The following is a 25,015-nucleotide window of genomic DNA, read 5'->3' as shown; positions in this document are numbered from 1 at the left end:
TTGAAGGTTGAATGTCAAGCTGGCACCTCAGTGTTCATAAAAATCTACTGCCAATCATTAGCGGACCGGAGTTCCGCTGTGGCGACCCCTAACCGGGAAAAGCCGAAAGACAACAACAATATTCTGGTATGACCTGCCATTCCATTTTACCATGCACATGAGTACGTAGATATACATTAATTAGACCCTGAAAGTATACCTTAATACTCACACTTTAAGCAAATAAGATCCACCTATTCCCTGGGAAACTGTATTTTATTTACACATTACTTCTTTTGGTTACTTTTTTGGAATGTTTTTAATTGTTCATTGCTTATTTTATTGATCTTTTAGGATTCAGCTGCTCTCATCTTTAGCACACATAGCCCCATAACAGCAGTAGTGGACTACATTGCATACTAGTATTGATATATACACACATACACATTATATATATATATATATATATATATATATAGAGAGAGAGAGAGACAGAGATACACACACATATATATATATATATATATATATATATATATATATATATACATGTTTATATGTGTGTGTGTGTGTGTGTGTACAAACCATACAAGTATACACAGTCACACTTATTCTGGATGGATCTGGACTCTTGACAATGAGTTTAATATTAACAATGTTCCTTAGACTCATAGACCCTATAAAAGCAGGCTGGAGTCCAGTCATAACTAATTCAATATCCTAAAACGTATCAAAAAAATTGAAGGAGTTATATTATTGTGGCACCTATCATTGTAAATGAGGGAGTCTGTTAAATGTGACTATTTCTTTGAACTGTAATCTCATCCTTTTTTAGAAAGGGAATAGCCACATGGGAAGGTTCTAAGTAACTGGCATTAATTCAGTACTCTTCACTCAGCATGCAAATGAGGGCGTTTTTTTCCCCACCTATCTTGAGCCTAGCTTCCTGTCCAATCCCTGCTCAGCCCACAAGTGAGGGATTTTTTTTAGATGATTCTGCACCTAGCTTGCACCCCTTACTGTGACTTATTCCTCGTGTTCATTCTGGCCAGTACACCTGCTTTTTTTATCATTCCTCTTCAGGCAGGCTGCTGTAACTCCCACTCCATTCCTGGAGCTACGGTAAGAAGATATAAATTAAAGACTGTGGATATTTAGTGCAGATCTGATGAAGTTTTCAGATGAAAGCATTGTTTATTACTCTGAAGTCTTGGGAAGGTAGCGGTCTTCGAATGAGGTCTGAGGAGGGAGTGTGAGCATGGTTGACACTGGGCAACACTCAGTATTTTATACACCCTCATGTTGCTTTTAGTTGCTCGTGATGTACAGTGTCATCCAGCTTGCTTACTGGGTGGTATATTGTGCAGGTTTCTCCTTTTTGGATCCCTCTGGGGACATTTTGTATATAACAATGCAGATGTTCTTCTATAGTAGCAAGAAATGTTTCCAGTATTTGAAAGTAAGAGCACAACTGATTTTAGAAAGTGAATGTAACTAATACACCACAAGCTCCCAAACTTGTAATCAGCAACGTAAACTCCTAATAGTCAACATTTTTTTAATCATAAAAGAGGGAAACATATCTTCTAATAGAACTGGTAGCAGATGAATAAGCTGTGTAGCAGTTTATTTTATTTTACTTTCAGGGCAATACCAAAATATTTATTAATAGCATTCAGGTGTCAACACCTCCAACAAGATTCCATGACCCTTTTGTTAACATGTATAGAAAGAGAGAACTGCTAGGAGTGAAGCTTTCTAAAGCAGATAAATAGGGTTAGAGGCTATGTCCACAATTACATCATAGTAGGCATGATGATTTCTACTCAGCCTCACTAAAAGAAGTTAACAGAATTAAGTTCTCATCTGTTACAGTCATTAACTGAAAGCATAGTCAAGGTCACCACTCATTTGAAAATAATTCTATATCATTTGTGAAATGTAATATGATTTGTATGCTTGGCTTAGAAATTTAAGAAAACTATATGTTCTGTACTGAGCTTCAAGATTGTAACCACTGTGCACCCTGCTGAAAAAGAGCAGAAATGTGTACAAACTACATGCCTATGCAAATGTATGTGTTGATGGTAAAGGCTGGAATATACAGTGTTAACTTGCAAACTTTAAGAAAATAAGTGGAAATTGTTTATGACTCTTAACTCTGTTTCAGCTCAAAGTAGACAGAATGTCTACAGTTGTAGACTCTCCTATTGTCTGGAAACAGAGGTAATTGCAGGTTTCAAATGTAAAGGTGTTTAACAGTTTTATAATTTCCAGTTCCCGGCATGTTTCTAAGATAAAAGTGTCAGCTTCTAATAAATAAGTATTTTTCATAGAAACATGTTAAATTCTGTTGGCATGTGTTTAGCCTGGGAACTAAGGCAGAGACAAGAATGATGTCATCATGCTAACCCAGCTGTAATGTGTATTATTAATTTAAGAACCATCTCTCAGAGAAAGTCTGTGCATTTTGTATCTTGTTCTGCACTTGTAAACATCCTCTCACCAGCACTTGTCTTTGCTCTGTAAGTAAGACCTAGATCATAGTATTTCTCTTAGAGATAGATAGGAATATAACAAGATTAGTCTAGATGTTTTCTGTATTTAGGTGAGACTGTCCTGCAATGTTGTTTTAAAATATTTTCTGTGATTCTGAACTCTATTGTCACTGTGTTGAGTTAACGAGTATTCTCTTGTGCTTTTATTATTAAATATATTTAAACATTTTAATTGTGGCTGGTTTTGTTTACAGATATTAAGCTCTTAGCATACTTGCATGTATTTGGTAATACTGTACAGGCCACTCAAATAGCACTGAACTTGGGCACACATACCATTTGGATAATAGTAACATTACACAGTAGAATTGGTCACCCTTTGTAAGGTTCTTATTAGTAGCTGATAAGTAGCCGTCGGTGGCAGTGGCCGTCAGTAGAAGGTGGAACTACCATATAGTCTGGGCAGAAGGAGGCATAGCTAGTGAACCCGTGCCAGCCTTCCCCAGGAGTGTCTGTGTGTTTGTAAATAAATCATATCTCAAAGTGTGTGTGTGTGTGTGTGTGTGTGTGTGTGTGTGTGTGTGTGTGTGTGTCAACTACTTGAGCAGGGACACAAAGCTCTTTTGGACAGACAGGGTGACTGAGGTTTTGGCTTGACCACTCGGCTGAGATCTTAACCCTATAGCTGTGCCAGTGGGAAGTCTTATTGGGGATCTGGAGAGAGAGAGAGAGAGAGAGATAGAAAAACTTGCCCCAGACTGACTGTGATCTCTGTGTGCTCTTAAGGGAAATTGTACTTTACTGTGTGTGTACTTGTCATCCTCCCAATCTGCACATCCCTCACTGGTGTTAGTGGTGAGGATTGAGGCTCCTTGAGTACTGGGCCAATGCAGGGGCACCACATTGAACACTTCCAAAACTAAAGCAATGCTGTTTGGTACCTCCGCTAAACAGCAGAAAAACTCTCAATCACTTCTTGTCCATAACCATCTTGACAAACCCACTGATAAAGATATCTCCTTCAAATACCTTGCTATGTGGCTTAATCCCACACTGAACATTCACCTTCATGTAGAAAAAGTATGGAAGAAAATGAATTCCATTCTATTTAGGTATTATCAAATTTCCCCCTTTCTATCTAGACCAACCAGAAATGCCACTGGCAAAGGCAGTCTATTAACACAGCTTGAATATGGACTTCCACTGGTTGCAGCTGCATCCGTGAAAAACTCCACTACCATCCAAACTTTAAGCAACTATCTGCAATTGCATTGACCTCTCCCTTATAAATAAGCATCATTGTATCATGCTTAATAAAGCCAATTGGCTACATGTCCAATAATGAGTCAACCTGCTTCTTGGTTCCCAACTCTACAAGCTTCTCAAAGAACACTCCTGACCTTTCCTTACACCAGGCTCTCTAATTGACCCCCAGTTGCAATATAAGAAGTCCTGACCAGTTTGGTCCACTTGTTCAATGTCCCAGAACCAGGTTTCATTGCACTAATCATGCCTTCTCCATTTTAGGCCCCAAACTGCTAATTTTAAAGACCATTTCATGTTCAGCTTAAAGATCATCTGAAGTTCAAGTCAATTTGCAAATGCTTCCCACTGGACACATCACCTAATCCCCTACGCTCCCCTTCAGCAGTATGGCACCTTTCTCTTCCTTACATTATTTTCATTCACTAGTATGTGATATCTCTTCTGCCTCACAGCAAGAGGTTCTCCGGTTCGATCCTCGGCTGGGGTGCCTTCTGTGCGGAGTCTGCATGTCCTCCCTGTGGTCGTGTGGGTTTCCTTGAACAAGGCCAGCAGGTGCTCGGTTTCCTCCCACATCCCGTGAATCTCTCCTCACAGCGACCCTATCCTTGAGCTCGCTATCTTTCTAATCTCCATGTTGTTTCTGAATTTTGAGGATCTTCATTTTGCATCTTGATCATACATGGAATTAGATGCATTTGTTAGGCAAAGGTCACTCTGAGCTAGGCTTGGTACTGAAGACTTGTGAGCATTCAGTCGGCAGCAATAGAGACATTTTTTTTTCCCTTTATCCTTTTTTTGTTTTTTTTTTTGTGGCCTCTTTTGGTTTGGTCTGTTTGTGGCCCGGGTCAATGGGCATTGGATACATCCCGAATGGGGCATTGTACTCATGAATTGGGGAGACTCTCTGATGAGTGATCTAGATGATCCCTGAATGAGATGGAGGATCTAGTAGATGATAAGGTGTAGAAAAGGTAGTCTTTGCTAATACTTAATGACAGACTACTATCAACCTGGGTCCCCTACTCCCTGCCCTGTCCCCTGGTCCCTGATAACTTGCTCAGTGCTCAGCCACCTATTTGCTACCTTGTTGCTAGGGGTATGTTTTCAAAGCAGGGTTGGCATTTAACTTCATTTTTTGGGGTTTAGGCCTGGCTCTGGCACCAGTTATCTCTTTCTGTGAGACCCTTTCTGAATGATATCTGTGTCAGATGTGTTTTCTACTATGGCTTAACAGCAGTTTGCAGTGCCAAACTTGTCAGCATAACCCAACTGTGTTTTTTTTTGTAAGCTTAAAAAAAAGAAGAGAAACAAAAGGGCCCAGGGACCAGCCCTTCAGACACCACTTTGTGACAGGTTTTGAGTCTGTTTAGGTCTGACATGGCCTGACCTGGGTTCTGCTGGGTTCCAGTTTGCAGCAGCAACCCATCCCATCTGTATGGGTTAACATTTAGCTGATGTTTTTCAATGAATGATACCAGGGGGGTGTATGTAAGGGCTTTAGCCAGATCCAGGTAGGCTGTATGGACTGCCTTTCCCTCGCCAATGGCTTTGGTGACTGTTGAAAGAAGTCACCAAAGTTTAAAGACATGATCTGCAGGTGGATTGGACACTCTAAATTGGCCCTAGGTGTGTGTGTGTGAGTGTGCCTTCTGTGGAAGGTTGCACTGAACCTGTCAGCCAGTATGTTGGCAACTCTGTAGGACACTGTAAACTCCACTGCCAATTAATGTTCGGACATAGGTGATTCCTCCTGTGGTTTCTAACAAAAAGCTAAAGAAGAAGATTGTTTTTGAGTATGTGATATCTCTTCCACATTGCATATAGTTAATTTGTGTGTGCTCTTACCTTATTTTTGCTATTTTTAACACTTTGTGCTCAATCTGTTTCATGCTCTTCTTCTTCTTCCCTCCTATTGTCCCCTGTACTGTGCATTATTAATGTTACTGATTCATTGCTATCTTAAAAGTTCATAGTATTAGGTTAACTGCCCTTGTGGACCATTCTAAGCCTAGCCAATTACCCCATGTGAGAATCAAACCATGTTTCTTGTGTCTGTAAGGGGAAACACCTTAACCATTATGCCAACCTCCCACCAGCACTGTGTTTGTATTCATAAATACTTCTTTTTAACTTACTTGTCTACTGTTGTTTATTTTTGTCAGGGCTGAGACAGAAATAGTTCCATTTCAGTCCATGCTCTGCCATGGTAACCAAACTGTATAAATAAATAAATTAATTAATAAATGCAAGTCAACAAAGAAGCCTGATTGGCCATACTATGCTCAGCAAATGAAGATTAGAGTGGCATATTTCCAGTGATAGAAAAGATCACTATTCTAGAAAGAATGTCTGAACACAGAAACACACACACACACACACACACACTCACACACACTCACACACACTCACACACACTCACACACACTCACACACACTCACACACACAAACACAGAAAACACAGAAAACACAGGTGGGGATAGGCAGACATACTTTTACCGCTAATGTAGTGAAAGTGTAAGTCAAAACAGATACAGTCTTGAAATTTATTGCATACTTCCTCTCATAATGTAGAATGAATGCACTGCAAGTGGCCATACAGTCACAGTGAAACATAGGATCACATCCTTGTACAGGAAGAACATCTCAATCACCCATCGACAGTTGTATGCTCAGCAAATGAAGACTTGGGTGGCATATTTCCAGTGATAGAAAAGATCACTGTTCTAGAAGGAATGTCTGAACACAGAAAAACACACAAACAAAACACAGACGGGGATAGGCAGACATTTTTACTGCTAATGTAGTGAAAGTGAAAGTCAAAAAAAGATATAGTCTGGAACTTTACTGCATAATTCCTCTCATAATGTAGAATGAATGCATTGCAACTTGCCATGCAGTCACAGTGAAACGTAGGATCACATCCTTGTACAGGAAGAACATCTCAATCACCCTTTGACAGTTGTCAGTAAAAATTTCGGTGATTCTTTTTTTGAGTTGTAAAGGTATGTACTACAGCCAAGAAAGACATTTTTGCTTTAAGAATTTGTATGCATCCGACAGAGAGATAGAGCATGGCACCTATACCAGAAAACCAAAAACCAAATGTCCCTTCATACCTACAACCAATTACAAAACCAAGCCAAAAAACAAATAAAGCATTATAAATAAACCACAATATTATACAACAATTCAAGAAAAGCACCAAAATAATCCCCAAAAATACTGGGGAGCTATCAACCAATTGCTAAAACCTAGCCAATCCACTACCCAGCTCCATCCACAAACAACTCCACTGATAGTATAGACTCATAATTTAATACAACACTTTATCAACGCTATTCTGTCCCTTATTAAGAGCGACAGCAGTACCTCTTTAACCATCCCCCCAGATATGGAAACTAATTCCTTCTCCATAAATTGGATACAAACTTCAACAAAAAATACCCATCTAAACATAAACCTTTTTCCCTTGTCACTGACCAACTCCCCCTATCTGCAGGCATCATCTCCTACCCAATATCAATCTGACTATAACAGAAAAAGACATCCCTAAACTTTGGAAAGTTTCTTACATAATCCCTTTCCACAAAGGCTGCACCTCCACTAAGTTTACCAATTACAGGTCAATTGTTATTCTCTCACCCATATCAAAAATCCTTGAAAAATGCGTTCATTCACAATTACTTGACCATCTTCTAAACAACGTGTTGGCCACATCCCAACTTGTTTTCAGACCAAAACATGGCAGAACAGCTCCAGTTGTTTTTTTTTTTTTTTTTTTTTTTAACACAAACAGCCAGCATGGAAACAATGGCCTACTTGCCTCATCCATCTTTCCTGATATGTCAAAGGCCTTTGATATGGTTTTACACCTAAAACTTAATGAGCTAGCTGCCCTAAACCTTTCCCAATCTGTCCTTTCCTGGTTTGTCAGCTAACTGACTGTCAACAAGCAATCATGTGGCAAAGTGAACTCTCAACTCTACTATCTGTCTCCATGGGTGTACTTCAAGGTTCAATCCTCGGTCTACTCCTTTTTCTCCATTTTTACAAACTCTGTAGAACCACTCAACATGCATCCATAATCAAATATGCTGATGATTCCTTTCCTATATGTGCAGCTCCCTCTCTTCCTGAACTCCTACAAAACAAAAACAACAATTCTTCCTAGATATTGAACAATACCTTTCACTGTTAACTTATTCTCAACCCTAACAAAACAAAGCTAAACTCTACACCAGGAGTAAAAAAAAAGGTCATTATCCCCCCTTACTATCTGCTTATCAAACAGTACTCTGATAGAACCAGTAAATCACACAAAGCTCCTTCGGATCACGATAGACAATGACCTGAAATTTGATAAAGACCCGGAACTTGTAATCAAAAAGGTCCATTTTAAGATAAGCTCACTATATAGAATTAAGCCCTTCCTAACTGACACTACCAGACAGTCCATCTCTAGAACTTACTCTTCACCATCTTATATGCCTCACCAGTATTTACAAACCCAAGAAAATCTGAATTAAATAAATTAGAGTCCTGCTATAATAAAATAGCCAGATTTGCCACTAACCATCCATCCAGATCACATCACTGCTTAGCACTACACTATCTTAACTGGTTGGATCTTCCTAATCTACTGACCTTTAACCAGCTAGCCGTAGTACACTCTACCCTGCACCCCCCTCGGACAACTGCCCAGCTCTTAGTGACCTTGTTCAACCCCATACCAACTGTATACCAGTAAGATCCTCCCAGAAACTCCGACTGAATGGAATGTAACTATATCCAAGAATAGCCATGGTGACTCCCTATACTCCAACAAAATATCAAACTCTTGGAATACTATGCCTCAGAACATACTCAATATAACCAACTCATCCAAATGTAAGATACTGCTTAGACAACACCTGGCTCTGCTCCTGCACTAAACCAGGCTAAACTCCCTCCCTTTCTATCTCTATAAAAATGTTTCTCTAAGATAATACCTCCATATCATTCCTGTTATACATCTCTACCCTTACCAGCTACCCTATATACGTAAAGCTTTTTTTTTTTTTTTTTTTTTACTGCCTTTCTGTTATTTTTCACACTGATAAACCTACCTCTGGTTATCTTGCAATGTACATTTTTTATATCACTGTTACTACTGCATGTGATTGACTTCACAAATATGCTTGCAAGTCTTTAACATGGTTATAATTGTTAATTTTCTTGGCTGGTCATAATGCTGTGGAGCTTTTCTTCCTGGGCCTCTGCTTGAATTGGGCCAACAACCCAGTCAGACTTCCCCATTAAACAAATGTAAAAATAAATAATAAAAATGTAGTTCAGTGCTGGAATTTGCTAGGCTGTTACAAGCACAAATATTTTTTTTTTGTGGTTTTGGCATAATTCCAGTTACAAAAAAATATTGCTTTTATGCAGAAATATATAAGAGGCTTTGTTGTGCTATACTGCCAATTCAATGCAGACATATTCTGGACATGTATGGTGCTTTCCACATACACTGCAGTGCAGTTTGGTAGTCTGGTGTATTCTAATTGTCTTACAAGTATGCTGATAGTGTTTGTCTATGCAAGGTTGCATCTATGAAACACTTGAGTTTTATTTTTTTTTAGTTAATAGTAAAAATGTTTGAACTGTCAGTTATAAACTCTATTTAACAAAAACAGGCAGAGGACCGTAAATCCAATCACTAAAAAACAATAAGAAACGGTCCAGGTGACAAACAAGGATGGCAGTATAAAAGAACTTTAATAAAATATCACAAGCACTTTCATCCTGATTCAATTGCAGGGCTGTTTCAAGTGTGTACCAGAAAAACACATCAAACACCCTCATTTAAATACCCCCATTCATAAAAAAGCACCAAAACCATTTAAAGTAAAATGCACAATTGTTATCTCTCTAGAACCACTTAGATTCCAAAATATATCATAGGTAAAATACACAGTAAAATGCCTCTGATCTCCTATAAAATATTTATTGTGACCATATACTAAAAAATGGGAACAGGTTTATGTAGACCCTAGGGGGGTGACTGGGAAATTGGTTATGTTGCAGAGAGACATACTGGCAACTAAAACTTAACGTATCCCAGCCCCCAGGACTAAATGACCACATTTCAATTAAGTCCTATCTAGTTAAAAGAGTTGTGAGGTTATAAGAAGTCCTTTTGGTAATTAAATAGATGTTATTGCTATTATGACATAGATCTGTGGATATTGTTAATAATACATTATAATGTAGGTTTGTATCTTCTGTGTTCTTTCATCTTTCCATACAATGATTTTGCTCACAATTTATGACATTTTTTTAGTATATGGTCAAAATAAATATTTTATAGGAGATCAGAGGTATTTTACTGTGCATTTTATCTCTGATATATTTTGGAATCTAAGTGGTTCTACAGAGATAACAATTGTGCATTTTACTTTAAATGGTTTTGGCAGTTTTTTATGAATGGGGGTATTTAAATGAGGGTGTTTGATGTGTTTTTTTGTTACACACTTGAAAAAGCCCTGCAACTGAGTCAGGGTGAAAGTGCTTGTGATATTTTATTAAAGTTCTTTTGTATAAACTCTATTTAGTTTGTGCTTTTGCATGCAGTTCTCATAATGACTTTTTCTTTTTTTGTCTGAACATTTCAAATGCTTAAAAATATATAGTTAAGGACAAAATTTAAAATATTTACTTCTGGTGTTATAATAAAATATCAATATTCAAATTCAGCATTTGCTCCAAGAGGAAAATGAAAATATGTTTATTCTAAACCGGATCTAATGATATTTTCAATTACTATGCTATGCTATTAAAGTATAGTAATAATAACAAAGAAATATAAAGCAAAGACAGAGTTGTGTCTGCATGTCCACCCCACGGTCGAGTGGCGTTCAAAAGACATGCGTGAATGGGCGTGCCTTCGTTGAAGGCTGGGCGTCGGGCTGGCACATCAGCACCGTAAAAATCTACTGCCAATCATTAGCGGATCGGAGTTCCGATGTGGTGACCCCTAACTGGGAAAAGCTGAAAGAAGAACAACAAAGAACAGAGTTGTGTCTTTAGTAAATAAGTAAAGGATCACAAAGCACAATTTGTACTGAATTTGATTTGAAATCACATAAAAAATTTGCAAATAAAAGTTATGATGATTATTTTCTCCACAAACAGCCTTCCCCCAAAAATACCTACACTCAGCCTCTGACAAGCCAAATCAATGACTGGTGAACTGATCAGGCAACAATGGTAATTTTCTTTTGACACACAGGCCACTTCCCACCACCGACTGTAGCCATTTCCTAAATCATGCCACCTGAGATGTTTAACTGTGATTGAATGAAAGAAAAAAAAAGTTGTTCACAGTAATGCATTTCACCTTACTATACACACACACACACAAAAAAAATATTTACAAACATTACTCCTGCATTGTAGTACTCCCTTCCTGATCACTGGTTCATAATTCTTAGATAATCACTGGTTCATAATTCTTAGATAATCACTAGTTTAAGAATTCCAGGGAACCTTTTTAAGCCTACCATTACTTCCCAAAGGTGAGAATCAAACACTGCGTATTGTGTCTATAATCTAAACACCTTAGCCATTATGCCAACCCCAACACCAGCCATAATGAACTAACAGCCATACAAACACTATGCATCTTCAAACAAAACCTTAAGCAACACTTACAAATTTTTGTATAAATGTTCTTGTTTCAGACTCAGGTTAATTTACTCAGTCCCAGCAAGATGATTTGTCACTGTTGGTATTCACATGTATTATTGAATACTGTACTTTTTTAAGCTCTGCTTAGAATCTTTTGTGCCTTTCTTTATGTGACTTATATAGAAACTTTTGTGCTTTTCTTTATGTCACGTGCATAGAATCTGTTATGTTTTTGTAAATGTTATGCATACTTTATATTACACCATGTACAAGTTTGTCTTTTTGTACAAATCATAGGTTAATAGGTTCATAGATGAATACTAGGCTAACTGCCCTTGTGGGCCATTTTAAACCTAGCCAGTTACCCCCATGTGAGAATCAAACCCTGCAATTTTGGTCTGAAAAGTAAACACCTTAACCATTATGCCAACCTCCCACCTCTATGTAACTGTCTCTACTGAAAGGCTCAGGTAGCGTCTGAAAAGCATCTTGTACCAACCTAGTTAACAGACCAATAAATAAAGAAGCTTGTGGCAAATGAAGTCTGTATATGCTGATCCAAACAATATAAAAGTTGCATGAGAAACACATCCAAGAGGCAGTCACTCTTACAGATTTCTGTGAATTCATAAGTTTTGCTCTTCAGAATCCTAATTGTCATTAACTGCTCCCAATAAAACAAGTTGATTATTCCCCATGAACATATACTGTTCCAGAATAGAAGTCCATGCTCAACCCATTTTACATTATTACATTGGATTTAATGAGGAAAAAGGATCCACAGCAAACATTTTGGAAGGTATGCTAAACTATGGTCAAAATACCTGGCAGATGGCTTACAGTAGCAGCAAAAACAAACAATGTGATAAAGAAAAATGACAAAAGAAGAATTACTTTCAATAAAGAAAATAAAAAGAGGAATACAACAGAAAAATGCCAGGACAACAGGAAATAAAGTAATGGCTACCGCTGGCTACACTCTAGGAAACAGGATCTCTAAACTATTACTTTTGCTAGAGGCGTATTATATGGCACCAGCAGCAGTCATAGAAATGCGCTAAACAGAGAATCATGACCAGGACTTCAGCATTCGTCTGGCTCACAATGTACAATCCAGTAAACATATAAGCGCTTTCGTTTCGGACAAACGAAAGCTCTTATACGCTTACTGGATTGTACTGTATTTCTTGGATTAAACATGTGTTTTACACTTTTATTGGATTGTACTGCACTTCTTGATCAACACTTGAAGTTTTTACGGCTTGGTTTTAGACTGTTTGACTTCCAGCAGCAAGTATTTCTTAGTTTGTGACTTTGGAACATTTTTTTTTTGAATACTTACAATGGCTGAAAAAAAGTGACGTAATATTTGAAGGGGTCTTGAATATGTTAGCTGCTACTTGAAAGGCAGCTAGACACAGCAATGCTGTAATCACCAAACAAGCTGTTAGAACTGGATTGAACTAATGTGTCATTAATGCCTGTCATACACAGATGAAGCATCTCAAACACAGGTGTTAGTCTCCAAACACGGTATTCCTGTACAGTAATTTCTTAGCAAAGTAAGAGCACTGCACTCTGAATTTGGCAAAATGGAAGACAGAGCTTCTGAAAAGCAGAAGGTTCGGCCAAGAGAAGAAGTGGAAGAGTAGAACTGAGCACCCCGCCATGACAGGAACAGCCCTTCAAGAAAATACAATTGTTCTCAAAAATGGATAATAGTGATTTCTGAGGAAAAACACTCAGAGTGCTCAGAAAGTGGACGGAACTGTAAACTGAGCAGGAGAAACATTAATAGGGGGAAAAGAAACCTGAATTAATAACATTCAAGAGAATAGAGTTCTTAAGTACAAAATTAATGCAATCTCTGACAGGAAGGGAAATAAAATATTTAGTAAGTACATTAAAAAGGGAAAATATGCCAAAAAAATTCTACTTACTTGTTCTATTATTATTTTTCAGTCTTCATTCTTGGCTAACCAACCATAAGCAACTCCTAAACCCCAGCAAAACAAAAAGGTATGACGTTTGGATCTTCACATAAACTGAAAAAAAAAATTCCTAGAAATCTCAGCATCTAGAAATCTCAGCATCGCAGGTCTTGATGGTAACCCAGTAAAAGCAACTGCATCCTGCAAATACCTAGGTTTATGGCTGGACCAGTCACTTAACTTTCACAACCATGTTGAAAACACCAAGAAAAAAGATAAACTGTCTTTTATTGTGGTCCTGGACAATATCACCCTTTCTCTCCAGACCAGCTAGAGCTGTAATAGGCAAAAGAATCCTCCTAGCTCAACTTGAATATGGGCTGTCAATCATAGGCACAGCATCTAAAAACAAACCTCATCCACTCTACAGTCCATTGAAAACAAAATCTCTTCACCCCACCAGCAACACCACTGCACCACCTTATCCAAAGGCAGATGGTTCCCAGGCACCTACAGAGCTGCGCTGCTCCTAGAGTGTCTTGTTTTTTAACTACTTCAGCCAAGAATGTTCCTGCATATTGCTCCCTAACTTCATAATAAAACCACTCCCACAGCCTATGTATGCAGCTTCTCTCAAATGACTCCTTCCCTCCCTCCATCTCACAAACCAAACTGTACTGATCATTCCTTCTCGATTCTTGCATCCAAATGCTGCCTATCCCTCCTGCCTCAAATAAAAGAAATCTTATCTTTTCCCACTTTCAGAGTACATCTCAAAAGGCACCTCCATCAAAAATCTGACAGTAAATGCTTTTCCATAGGACACATCACCTACCTCCTCTCCCACTTACATCACCTTTACTTCTATCATCTATTCTCATCTGCTGCTTACCTCCCATATTTACTATCAAAATTCACCCACATTTGTTTTTCTCCTCTTTTAATAACATTTGCTTATTGTTTCAGTTGTCTGATGGACTTTATGAAATAGTTCAGTTTTTATTTTCTGTGAATTTCTTCACCCTCGCTGTGCCTGCAAATGGTTTCTAAAAGATATGGTGGCTCCTGGTCAAGACATTGGCCACCAGCAGAAAACTAAGGGAGTTATCAGAAGACATGTTGCAGCAGGGTGCAGTTACGTACTTCTTGCATTACCATCATTACCAACTTTGCATCATGGGAAGGAAAACATGGATGGTGGAGACACAGCATAACAGAAATAAACCCACCAAAACTCTGAAGAAAGTGTTCAAGGGAGAATGAACACGCAAGTGGTATAACAAATGGCACAGGTACGGGGGTGGTTGACAGCCAGAACTCTGCACATGATGTGTGCGTGGCCATACCCTCACTAATGAACAATGTTTTAGGAGATTCCCACGTCTGCAAACTTCAGAAATAGGTACTTTGCAGACAGAGGCAAGAAAACAGTATTACTTCTCCACCAAAAAATAAGAGATGCTAAAGAGACTTGATATGCACACTGTATAAAAGAAGGGAAGGTGGGGGACATGACAGAATGATCCAACATAATCATCAGAAATGAATTCCAGGAAGCTAGGATCATTAAGAAGATAGAGACAGTCAAAAATAAGAGCCAGCAACTGGACTAGAGAGGAAACTATTCTTGAGTAGGCTGCAACAACTGAATCTAATAGCAGAATTCAAGCATGTATAAGCTTAAAGGAACTGTAGCTACACATAGGAAGTGGCGCAACCATTAACTGTGAACTGTAGCTTAAGAAAATGGACAGACTAAGTTAACCAAGTATGCATCTGTGGACAGTTTCTGTTTTAAGTAACTATTTTATAAACAGGAAAAGAAACACGTATTTAACCTCAGATGTGAACTGCAGTAACTGTCAAAAGTGGAATAACAGCACATAATCAGCAGAATAAAATAGCTCAAAAGATACAGTTAAATACCCGGATGCATTAAAACATGCCACACCAAATAAGTTATACACAGTAAAATGGAACAACTGGTGTAACATTGTTTATTAGAAAATTCTACTTCAAGGGATACTTAGCAGTTGTTATGACTACAATACCAGACCTAGAGAGGTCAAATAATTTGTTCTTATACACTTTAAGAAATGCAATTTATTTGTAAACGGTACAGCAAGTCTTCAACTACACAAGCTTTTTAATGTTATATATTTTTATGCTTGAGGGAAATGAAGAAAGGAAGTGGAAAAGTTGAGAAAGTAACCACAGGAGCACAAAAGCATCTCTTTCCATCTGTTTAAATTATTTGCTTCCCTTTTCTCATGAAAAAATGTTCATTTACTAATATTTCATTTTAAAAAACTGAAACAGTGATGTTTACCTTTTAAGTAGTGTTTGTCTTTATTAGCAGCTACGAGTTTTTTTTTTGCAGTGGCGTGAGACAAGCCATGATTTACAGTGTTGTTTTGCTGTCATGCATTTGTAAGCAACAAAGCATAACATGTTGTGTGATGAAGGTTATTATTGTTGTGCCAAGTTTCATATCTGCTACTGTGAACAAGAAGTCTGATCGGATTTCGTAGTGTCTGATAGCATTTGATTATGGCATTAGTATTATAAGGTTAAGACAGCTGCCTAGACTTGTACAAAATAACTCCCATGATATTCATTTGGAGACAGTGCAATACAGATGATCACATCATCATTATTTGTTAAATATCAATCATCATAGGAATAAATCATACAGAACAGGTTAGAATACAGCAAACTTTCTATATTTTATATATTACATAGTTCATGGTCCATGATTTTTGGAAGTTGTTGTAGCCAAGATTAGTACTTTTGTTGCCCTGCTTGTCTAACTGCTGCCTTCAAAAATGCTCCTGCACACAGGATCAGTACCTCAATAAAGCATGCATGACACTTCTGGATTCCCAAAATAATGTAAACTACCACATCCGCTCTGCATAGAAAATATTGTAAAATTAACTGCCTGATACCACCTTCAGTGATGATAGTGCCTATGTATATTCAACTATACAGAAAGTGTAATGGCATATGTATCTGCCACAAACCTTGTATATGTATTACTACTGTACTTTGATTTTATTGTACCTTGTATTTATCATTACTATTATTATTTTGTACTTGGTTTGTAACTAACTAATTTGTACTTGGAGCTTTTCTCCCCAGGCCTCCACTGAAAATGGACATATAATCCAGTCGGACTACCCCAGTCAACAAATGTAAAATAAAAATAAATAAATAAAATAAATAGTGGGGATGTTTTCTTTTCTCTGACACTTACTGATTTGCCACCATTTCCTTTGAAGTAAAGCTTGTCTTACAAAAGCAGATAGTACACAGACATCAGTGACACTAAACAAATCTACTTCTGCACATTATACTATAGTCTCTGTATGGTCTCTATAGTCCCCCATCAAATGCAAAAAAAAATCTACTATATAGCTTATTCAGCGACTTGAAATTAAATTACTTCTTTTTAAAGGTGGCTTAACTGCCTCAACGAACATTGTTTGAAACCATAGATCCCAACCTTCTGTCTCCAAAATGAGGAACATTAGCCCCCATGGGCAAAATGTGTAACACATACTGATGTCTTACTAACAACTTCAACTAGGAAGGTCAATAGGATAGTCAAAATACACTGGTTTTACTTATAAAAATATTTTTAATGAACTGATGTGATTAATTTCTATTTACCATGGGTATCAGTTAAAAAATTCCTAACACTGAATGTGTGACAGACCCTTTCAATGTGGATCTTCGAGGAACATGAACTTTTTAAGACCCCCAAATGAGGTACACTTGAGAAGCATGCTTGAAACTCCCTCCTACACTAGTGTGATCCAATCATCTCCAAACAGACTATCTTTACCTTTCTCTTCTGAAACAATGACCACATACCAAGCACAAGCACCTACAACATTCTTATTAAAACCATTTAAATTGTAACAGATAACACAATGCATGCTGAAGGGCTTTAATTCATTGACATGTATTCTACAAACTAATCTGTTCACAGAAATGCTTACACTGTGTGCAGAGTAAACAAACAGCAGTAGTATTGCGGTATTGTTGCACCATACTTTTTGACCTACAAAGACATAATATGGCGTCTATATATGAATATGTTACAGATGTATACAATCTCATCCTAGGCACTACACAGTATATTTGCTGCATTTTCCAAGTCAAGCATAAAAGTACGTTTAATATTGGTTCAGTGTGTTTATCATTCCAATAATTCAATAAATATTTTTATAGTTCAACTAACACAAATTGCAAAGCAAAAATATAAACTAACAAAAACATGTTTTAATTATATATCCGGTGGTAATGCTTGCCTTAAGACTTAGATAGCAATAACTACGTTTAATGATTAGAAAGAAAAAGTAAGGTGTTCACTGGTATTCATAATTCTATGCATGCTGATAGAACAGAGTTAGTTTTATTCCCACAAGGAAAAACCAATAAAGACTTAACTTAAAATACTGTCCCATGACAGTCTACAGTTTACAGACAGAGTAATTTCAAATCCCATTATTTCTTTACAAACAAATGTCTAAAAATCCTCTTGGTAAGAATACCAAAGATCAACGAGTTAATTGCGGTTATATCAATTTAACCTAGTAAAAACCATGACACGCCAGGATTTCTTTTGCGCACACACACACTACTATCTCTGCGAAGATCTGTGATTTTTGTTAACCAAGACGAGCAAAAATAGTCCTTTAAAAATGGCAAGACAATTCTTTTTGCAGATACTCGGAAACAGACTATATATTGGAATATCGAGACACACATCCTTTGTAACCTGCTTTACTTCATTTGTTCCTGTATTTCTTCCCATCTACTTAACAGCTTTCTCATCTGATCTTCCTAACAACCTACAACATCCCCTTTCCTAACTGATCCAATCTAGCCCCCCCCCCCCCTGACACCTAAACACACCATTCACTTCACCCAAGCTAACCTTATTTTGTTTTATTTATTTGCTTGCCTCTCTGAGGGTTGTTAAACCAGCTTCACCCTCATCCTCATAATGTGTCCGAGCGCACTTTTTATCAAACAAACTGGGTGATCGTTCAAGTGTTTTGCACGGAGCAGATTATCTTACTTTCCTGTAATCTAATGTATAAACACATTAAAATGGTGCGCTTCATATTTCGGTGACGTTTCATTTCCGCAGGTTAAACAAACTCGACATAAATATAAGAAAAATGCGCATACGTGTGGGAACAACAGCTGTATGTCTGTTTGAAGACACGTTTACATGCCTTCCACCAGCAAGAAAGCAGGACAGAAATCAAATAAGGCAGAAGTAAAAAAATAGTAATAATACTTATTAATTATTATTATACACAACATACAACTGGCAGAGTGTGTGTAAGTAACCTCTGTCATCAGCCACAGCTAGGTGGGCTGCAGTTCTTCACCTCGGTTTCATATGCAGGTGTTTAAAACATTCCAAGGTGTGCATGCAGAAGCGCTCCTGCTGAGCACCTGGCTCTCCTATGGCCATCCCACCCCCGGGAGTACATGCACTGTGCCTTCCCCGCCCCCTGCCGGTTACCTTCCAGCAGCACCTCCTTGCCAGCTCTCTTCAGTGCTTGCACTGCCTCGTCGTGCGTGGCATCCCGCAAATCGTTGCCATTCACCGACAGGATAGCATCCCCCACGTACAGCGCTTGCGTCTGGTCCGCTGCTAGTCCCTTGAAGATCTTGCTGATCAGGATTGGCATTTTGTTTTCTCGACCACCTTTGATACTGATGCCAAGGCCACCTACGTCCTGCTTCACCACTTTTACAGACCTCTTCTTGTTGGCAATAGCCTCCGGTACTTGCTCGGGTAAATCTGTGAAGGTGGTGCGCACCCCAGCGTTGGGGCTGTTACTACCCTGCTCCGGGTACTGTTGGATGCCACTTTGGGCACTGAAGGAAGAGCCGTTAGTAATGCCATTGAACGCTGCGTTTTCTGCATGCTCCTCACAGCTAAGTGTGAGAGTAGTCTCGCTCAAATTGGCCAGTACTTTGTGCCAGCGGTCCCGCACCAAAACCTCCACCACGCCACTGATGAGAGGCGCCCCCCGGCTAGGAACCACTGCTGCTGTTGCTACTACCGCCATCTTTGCAACATTCTTAGTGTTAGCATGTGATTGGAGAGAGAGCAAGGCACACACAGAACTTTACTCTGGGACTACTTCGCAAACAGACTGCGAGGGGGAGTGAAATAATACTTTGGGTGCCAACTAATCTCTTTTCTGCTGGCTCTCCAGATCCCACGGGGAGGAGCAACCCGCCAACTTGTAGCTGAGCAAAGAGGAAAAGCAAGTTTTGTATGAATTGCTGCAGTTCCGACGTGCAACAGATAGCTGAGGAGACTGAGTTTCTGGGAATGTCTTGCAATCTCTAGATGTGTTTTTCCACTTCGCTCTGAAGAAGCAGTTGGAATGCTGGTGGCAGATTGCTGACATACGTGTTTATAAGTTTTTGGGATTTTGAACAAGCCCTGTCCACCGTTTTTACGCAGAGTGTAAATAAAAGCACTTGCTTTTCCGGATATGCAGCTGAGAACTTTCACACGGACTTTGCTGACGTTCACGTGTCACACACACAAACACAATGCATTATCTGCTGTAATGCTTGAAACTTATAACTCAAAGAATACGTGTACGGATGGCTTAAACAACTTTTGTGGTTGCCACTAAATGGTTTGCTGGCGCAGTTTTCCCACGCTCCCCTCCCCTGACAGCACACCCTATTTATTATATATAACAAAAAGGGAATTGGGATTGAAATAACTGTTGGATACCAAATGAGCACACGAGGTTATTTCTATCTATCTGTTATTATTATTGCTATTATTTTATGGAGCACTCTAAGTTACTTCTGTCTATTATTATTATTGCTATTATTTTATGTCCATGAATCCTAATTAGTTATTTAAACACCCATATAGAAAGAGGTGTGATATCTTAAAAAGAAAGTGTTGTATCCAATTGTTTTGCGTGTTTTCCCCATGCAAATATTTCATGTTTTCTTCCGGGATAAAATATCGGTTTCCCCGCTGCTCTGGCTTGTCAGTCACTTTTTAATGCAGCCTTGCTTTGTATAACTGTCCATATTTTCGCAGGATGTCCAGAATCTTGCCTCATATTTTTGGTCTGTTTCTTATAAAATCTGTGGTTTTCTAGCAAATCACTGGGATGATCTAAGGACTTGAGTCACTAAATAATGGCATACATCTGAGTTTCAGACTTCATATTCTTCAGAAAAAAATGCATTCCAGACTGTGTGTTTGTAGTAAGTATGTCTGAAAGTTATAATGTTTTATTTTTGTAGGCCTTCTATTAAGTTTGTGATTCTTATACTGTTTTCTAGATACTCTGTTTTTAAGTTTACATGTAAAATCAGTTGAATGTTTCTGAATGCATATACTGCTCTTTTGTGCAGTCAAACGGTTTATACTGATTTTTTTCACATTGTCCAGTTTCGACATTATTGTCAAAGACACAATACAAGGAGCATCTGAGATTGTACTAAGACAAATAAGAAAGGGGAAAAATGAGGAATAAAATCTGAAACAGAAAAAAAAGATAACATTGAAAGTCCAAAACTCAAGTTCACCACCAAATTTCCCATCGTCCCTGAAAAAATCTTCCTATGCTGGCTGCGTCTTGGCAAATCACTGACAGATTATTCAAGTTGGAAGGTACAGGGTAATGATGAGCATTTTCTCTAGGTTTGCAGCACAGAGATGTAAGTGTGGCCTCGTGTTTGTGTACAGTTTCATAAAACTGTGGCTGGGGAAGTCTTGATAGCAGTGGTGATGGGACACTTTAGTGCGGACCACATGCATGGCTATGACTTATGCTGCTTTGGGCTCTATCGTGTTTGTAAGGGCAATGGTTGAAGGTTGTCCTCCTGGGTGGGTCGGTTTTGGCCATGTTTATTGCTCTGAGATTGAAGGAGGAGAACTAGCAGGTTGTGTTTGCATGCATTTTATGACGTGGGATGCAAGTGGGCTTGAAGCCAGGTCTTGGCAGAAAAGGGAAAGGAGAGGGTAGGACGGGTCCTTGCCCTCTGTTCAGGAAGAGGTGGATTTTGCTGGTGGGAACAGGTGTTCAGGTTGACAGCGAGGTCAGTTGGGTACATAGCATGTAGTTCAGCTGCTGATTTCTTTTGATTGGGGTCCAGGGTAGTGATTCATACCTTTTCAACTGCATAGATTTTACAGAATGCCCAGATCTGCATCATCTATTCCTACTCTACTCTAAAGCCTGGCACTTGCTCACTAAAGCAATTATATAAATCAGCACTAAAAAATTAAAAGCACTACACCCTCACAAACTCCCCTTGAGTACCTTGTTCCCCATTGGCCCTTTTTTTGAATTATAAAGGAATTCCCAATACTATTCTAGCATGTCCAAAGGTCAGTTGTCAATCTCCTCTCCGGTCCAGCTGGTGAATCTGGGAATCTTGAGGCAATGTTACAACTGCCTCATGTACACAGACAACCCTCTCCTCCTCCCAACAAATTCCAACACATGTGAGAGATGCAACCATATAGCCAAACTGGAGGCTAAGCTCTCTCAACTCAGTACTGGCGTAACCAGTCAGGAGGAGAAGGAAACCACACTCACTACAATTCCATTCTCACATAGACCTACCACGACAGCAAACCAAACACATAAACACACAAAAACATACTCGGAGGCTCTAAATAAAAATCTGCCTAAGCAGCAGAGACCTCCAAAGCAGACAAACCCACCTCCATAGGTATCACAAGGGATAAGAAACTAAGAGTAATGCTACTCAACGCCAGAAGTCTAAACCTCAAGATGCACACACTCAAAACTCTCCTTAGCATGGAGAACATCGATATCTGTGCAGTAACAGAAACCTGGTTCAAGGCTCCCGAGAGCACCCCAGTGCTACCAGGTTATACCTCATACCATGCTTTTCGGCCCCAAGACTTGGAACAAACCACAAAAAGAGGGGGAGTATCAATATTCATCAAAGATGCACGCACTCAAAACTCTCCTTAGCATGGAGAACATCGATATCTGTGCAGTAACAGAAACCTGGTTCAAGGCTCCCGAGAGCACCCCAGCACTACCAGGTTATACCTCATACCATGCTTTTTGGCCCCAAGACTTGGACCGAACCACAAAAGGAGGGGGAGTATCAATATTCAACAAAGATACCCACACCTCCAGGTTGGTGGCACAGCACGAAGCATCAGAGACTATCCATGTGCAACTAACAGTGGGTAAAACTGCCTTCCAGTTTATAGCCTGCTACAGACCACCCTCCCAAACACTGGAAAATATGAAGGTCTCTCCAAACACCAATATATTGGGTGACTTCAACTACCCAAACATAGACTGGGAGCATTACTCTAGCTTCAACACCCTAGCCCAAAGGTTCCTAGAATTTATAAACTCAAATGCTATGGAACAACTTGTTACCACTCCCACAAGAGGAGAAAACATACTGGACCTGATCATCACCAACATGGGGGCTCTATCCTCCAGACCAGAAGTGTATCCCTCACTGATAAGATCAGACCATAAACTAATCTCACTGGATATTCACATCCCAACCCCACCCCCTGCCCAGAAAACCACAGTAAAAAACGTCTCTAAAGCAAATTTCACACTCCTCAAAATTGAGGTGGAATCCTTCAAAGCCCTCGGGCCTGTGGAAAATATAGCCCAGACCGCAGAATCCTTTATAAACGCATTCTATGAATGATCAAACGCATTCTATGATCATGCAATCGCAAATAAAACCAAGACCCAATCCTCCAAAGGCAGGCGTCCTGTCTGGTGGACCCCAGCCATAAACAAACTATACAACAGAAGGAGGACACTACTGCATGATAGAGCAAAATCCCAAAAAGGGAAGGCATCTCTGATCAGTATTAGCAAAAAACTACGAGCACTCATAAAATCGTCTAAGGCCAGCTTCGAGAGAAAAATTGCACAGGACACTAAGGATAATCACAAGGCTTTCTTTAGTTATGTTAGGAACCTGGGTGGGAATTCCGAGATATGCTCAGAATTAGTCCAAAATGACAAAAAATACATGGAACCCACAGACATTGCCAACATCCTAGCTGACAGGTTTAGCGCAAACTTCTCCCCCCTCCCCACCAAAAGGGCAAATATCTATCCCATCTCAGATGCTCAGGTAAGAGCCGCCCTCTCCAAAGCAAAAAACACAGCATCAATGGGACCAGACGGTGTCCCGGACTGCATCCTACATGAACTCCAAGAAGAGCTAAACCCAAACATAAAACTACTGTTCAATCAAAGCCTTACTACAGGTTATGTACCCAAAGAATGGCGTACAGCAACAGTGGTCCCTCTCCACAAAGGTGGTGCCTCAACGGATCATGGAAACTATCGCCCTATAAGCCTGACTAGCTTGGTCTGCAAAGCTATGGAAAGGATCATCATGGACATCATAAATAAAGATATTGGGGACCTACAGACACTGGATCCTACCCAGTTTGGCTTTGTTAAGGGCTCACCAGCTTAAATATAAACCCCTATGTCACTAGATGGGTTGCAAACTGGCTCAAGGACAGAAACCACATGGTTAGAATTGCTGGAGCCATGTCAGACTCCAAACCAGTTACAAGTGGCATCCCAAAAGGCTCAGTCCTGGGACCTCTCTTGTTCTGTATATATATTTCTCAGAGGTACAGGCCAACACGGAAGGACTGTGGCTGACCAAGTTCGCAGATGACTGCAAACTAGGCGCCATAATCGACTCTCCAGCCAACACAAGCATCCTACAAAACTGGTGCCAGAGCCATGGCCTCAAGCTAAATGCCAAAAAGTGTATAGTCATCCCCTTTGGCAAAAACAAAGTGCCCACAAATTACCACATAGGTGGTAATCCATTAAGTACAGAAGGAGTAATTGGGGAGCTGGGGACCCAAGTTGATAGCAATCTCTCATTTGAGAACCACGTGGCCAAAATGGTTAGAAAAACATTTTATATAGCCCACCTAATCATGAAGGGATTCACATCTAGATCAGGGGAGGTCATCGTGCCTCTTTACTCATCCCTCATCAGGCCCATAATTGAGTACAATGCCCCTTTTGGGATGTACCTTACCAGACACCTGCAGCAACTGAAAAGACCCCAAAAGTACCTCACCAAGAGGATCAAAGGGCTCAAACAGATGCCATATGCTGCCCGGTTAAAGAAACTCCAGCTCTACTCAGTGGCATACTGCCTGCTCAGAAGCGATCTGTGCCTGCCATATAAAGCCATATCCAACCCGGAATTAATGGACATGCTGCATCTCAGAATATCCAAATCCTATCGAGCTACGTGCTCGAGAGACTTGAACCTCAGCACTGAAATAAATAGGACATGCTGGAGGGACAGATTCATAACCCAGAGGCTCCCTTCACTCTGGAATAAAATCCCAGTCCAGGTTAGGCAGAGTCCCTCATTGACTCTCTTCAAGAGGAATCTTGATGAGTGGATGGGAGATCGTAGGTTTACCCCGGGTATCACTTCTGTGTCACTGTTAGACAGAGGCACAGTATACTAACCTCGTAAAAGGGCATAGCAAAATTCATTTAAAATGGGTGGTGAAAGCCAAACGCACTCTGGCTAGGCTTATAAATGCCCTAGGGCAGATAGCCTAGTATGAACCTATGAACCTATGAAATTTG

The 25,015-nt window shown here is 39.4% G+C and overlaps 1 protein-coding gene across 1 annotated transcript in view; it reads right to left on the bottom strand.

Annotated features, from left to right (window-relative positions):
• Positions 1 to 19,825, bottom strand: part of SNTB1 (syntrophin beta 1) — a 1,146,703-nt gene extending 1,126,878 nt beyond the window's left edge. Inside the window, exon 1 of the mRNA XM_044066911.1 lies at positions 18,889 to 19,825. Within this exon, the coding sequence (XP_043922846.1) occupies positions 18,889 to 19,441 (553 nt within the window). The 5' untranslated portion in view covers positions 19,442 to 19,825. The remainder of the gene's footprint in view (positions 1 to 18,888) is intronic.
• Positions 19,826 to 25,015: the final 5,190 nt, after the last annotated feature.

Source organism: Protopterus annectens, chromosome 3.part1 (assembly GCF_019279795.1).
Source record: "Protopterus annectens isolate FY-2018-M chromosome 3.part1, PAN1.0, whole genome shotgun sequence".
Taxonomy (NCBI): domain Eukaryota; kingdom Metazoa; phylum Chordata; order Ceratodontiformes; family Protopteridae; genus Protopterus; species Protopterus annectens.
This window is presented reverse-complemented; position numbering and strand designations above follow the sequence as displayed.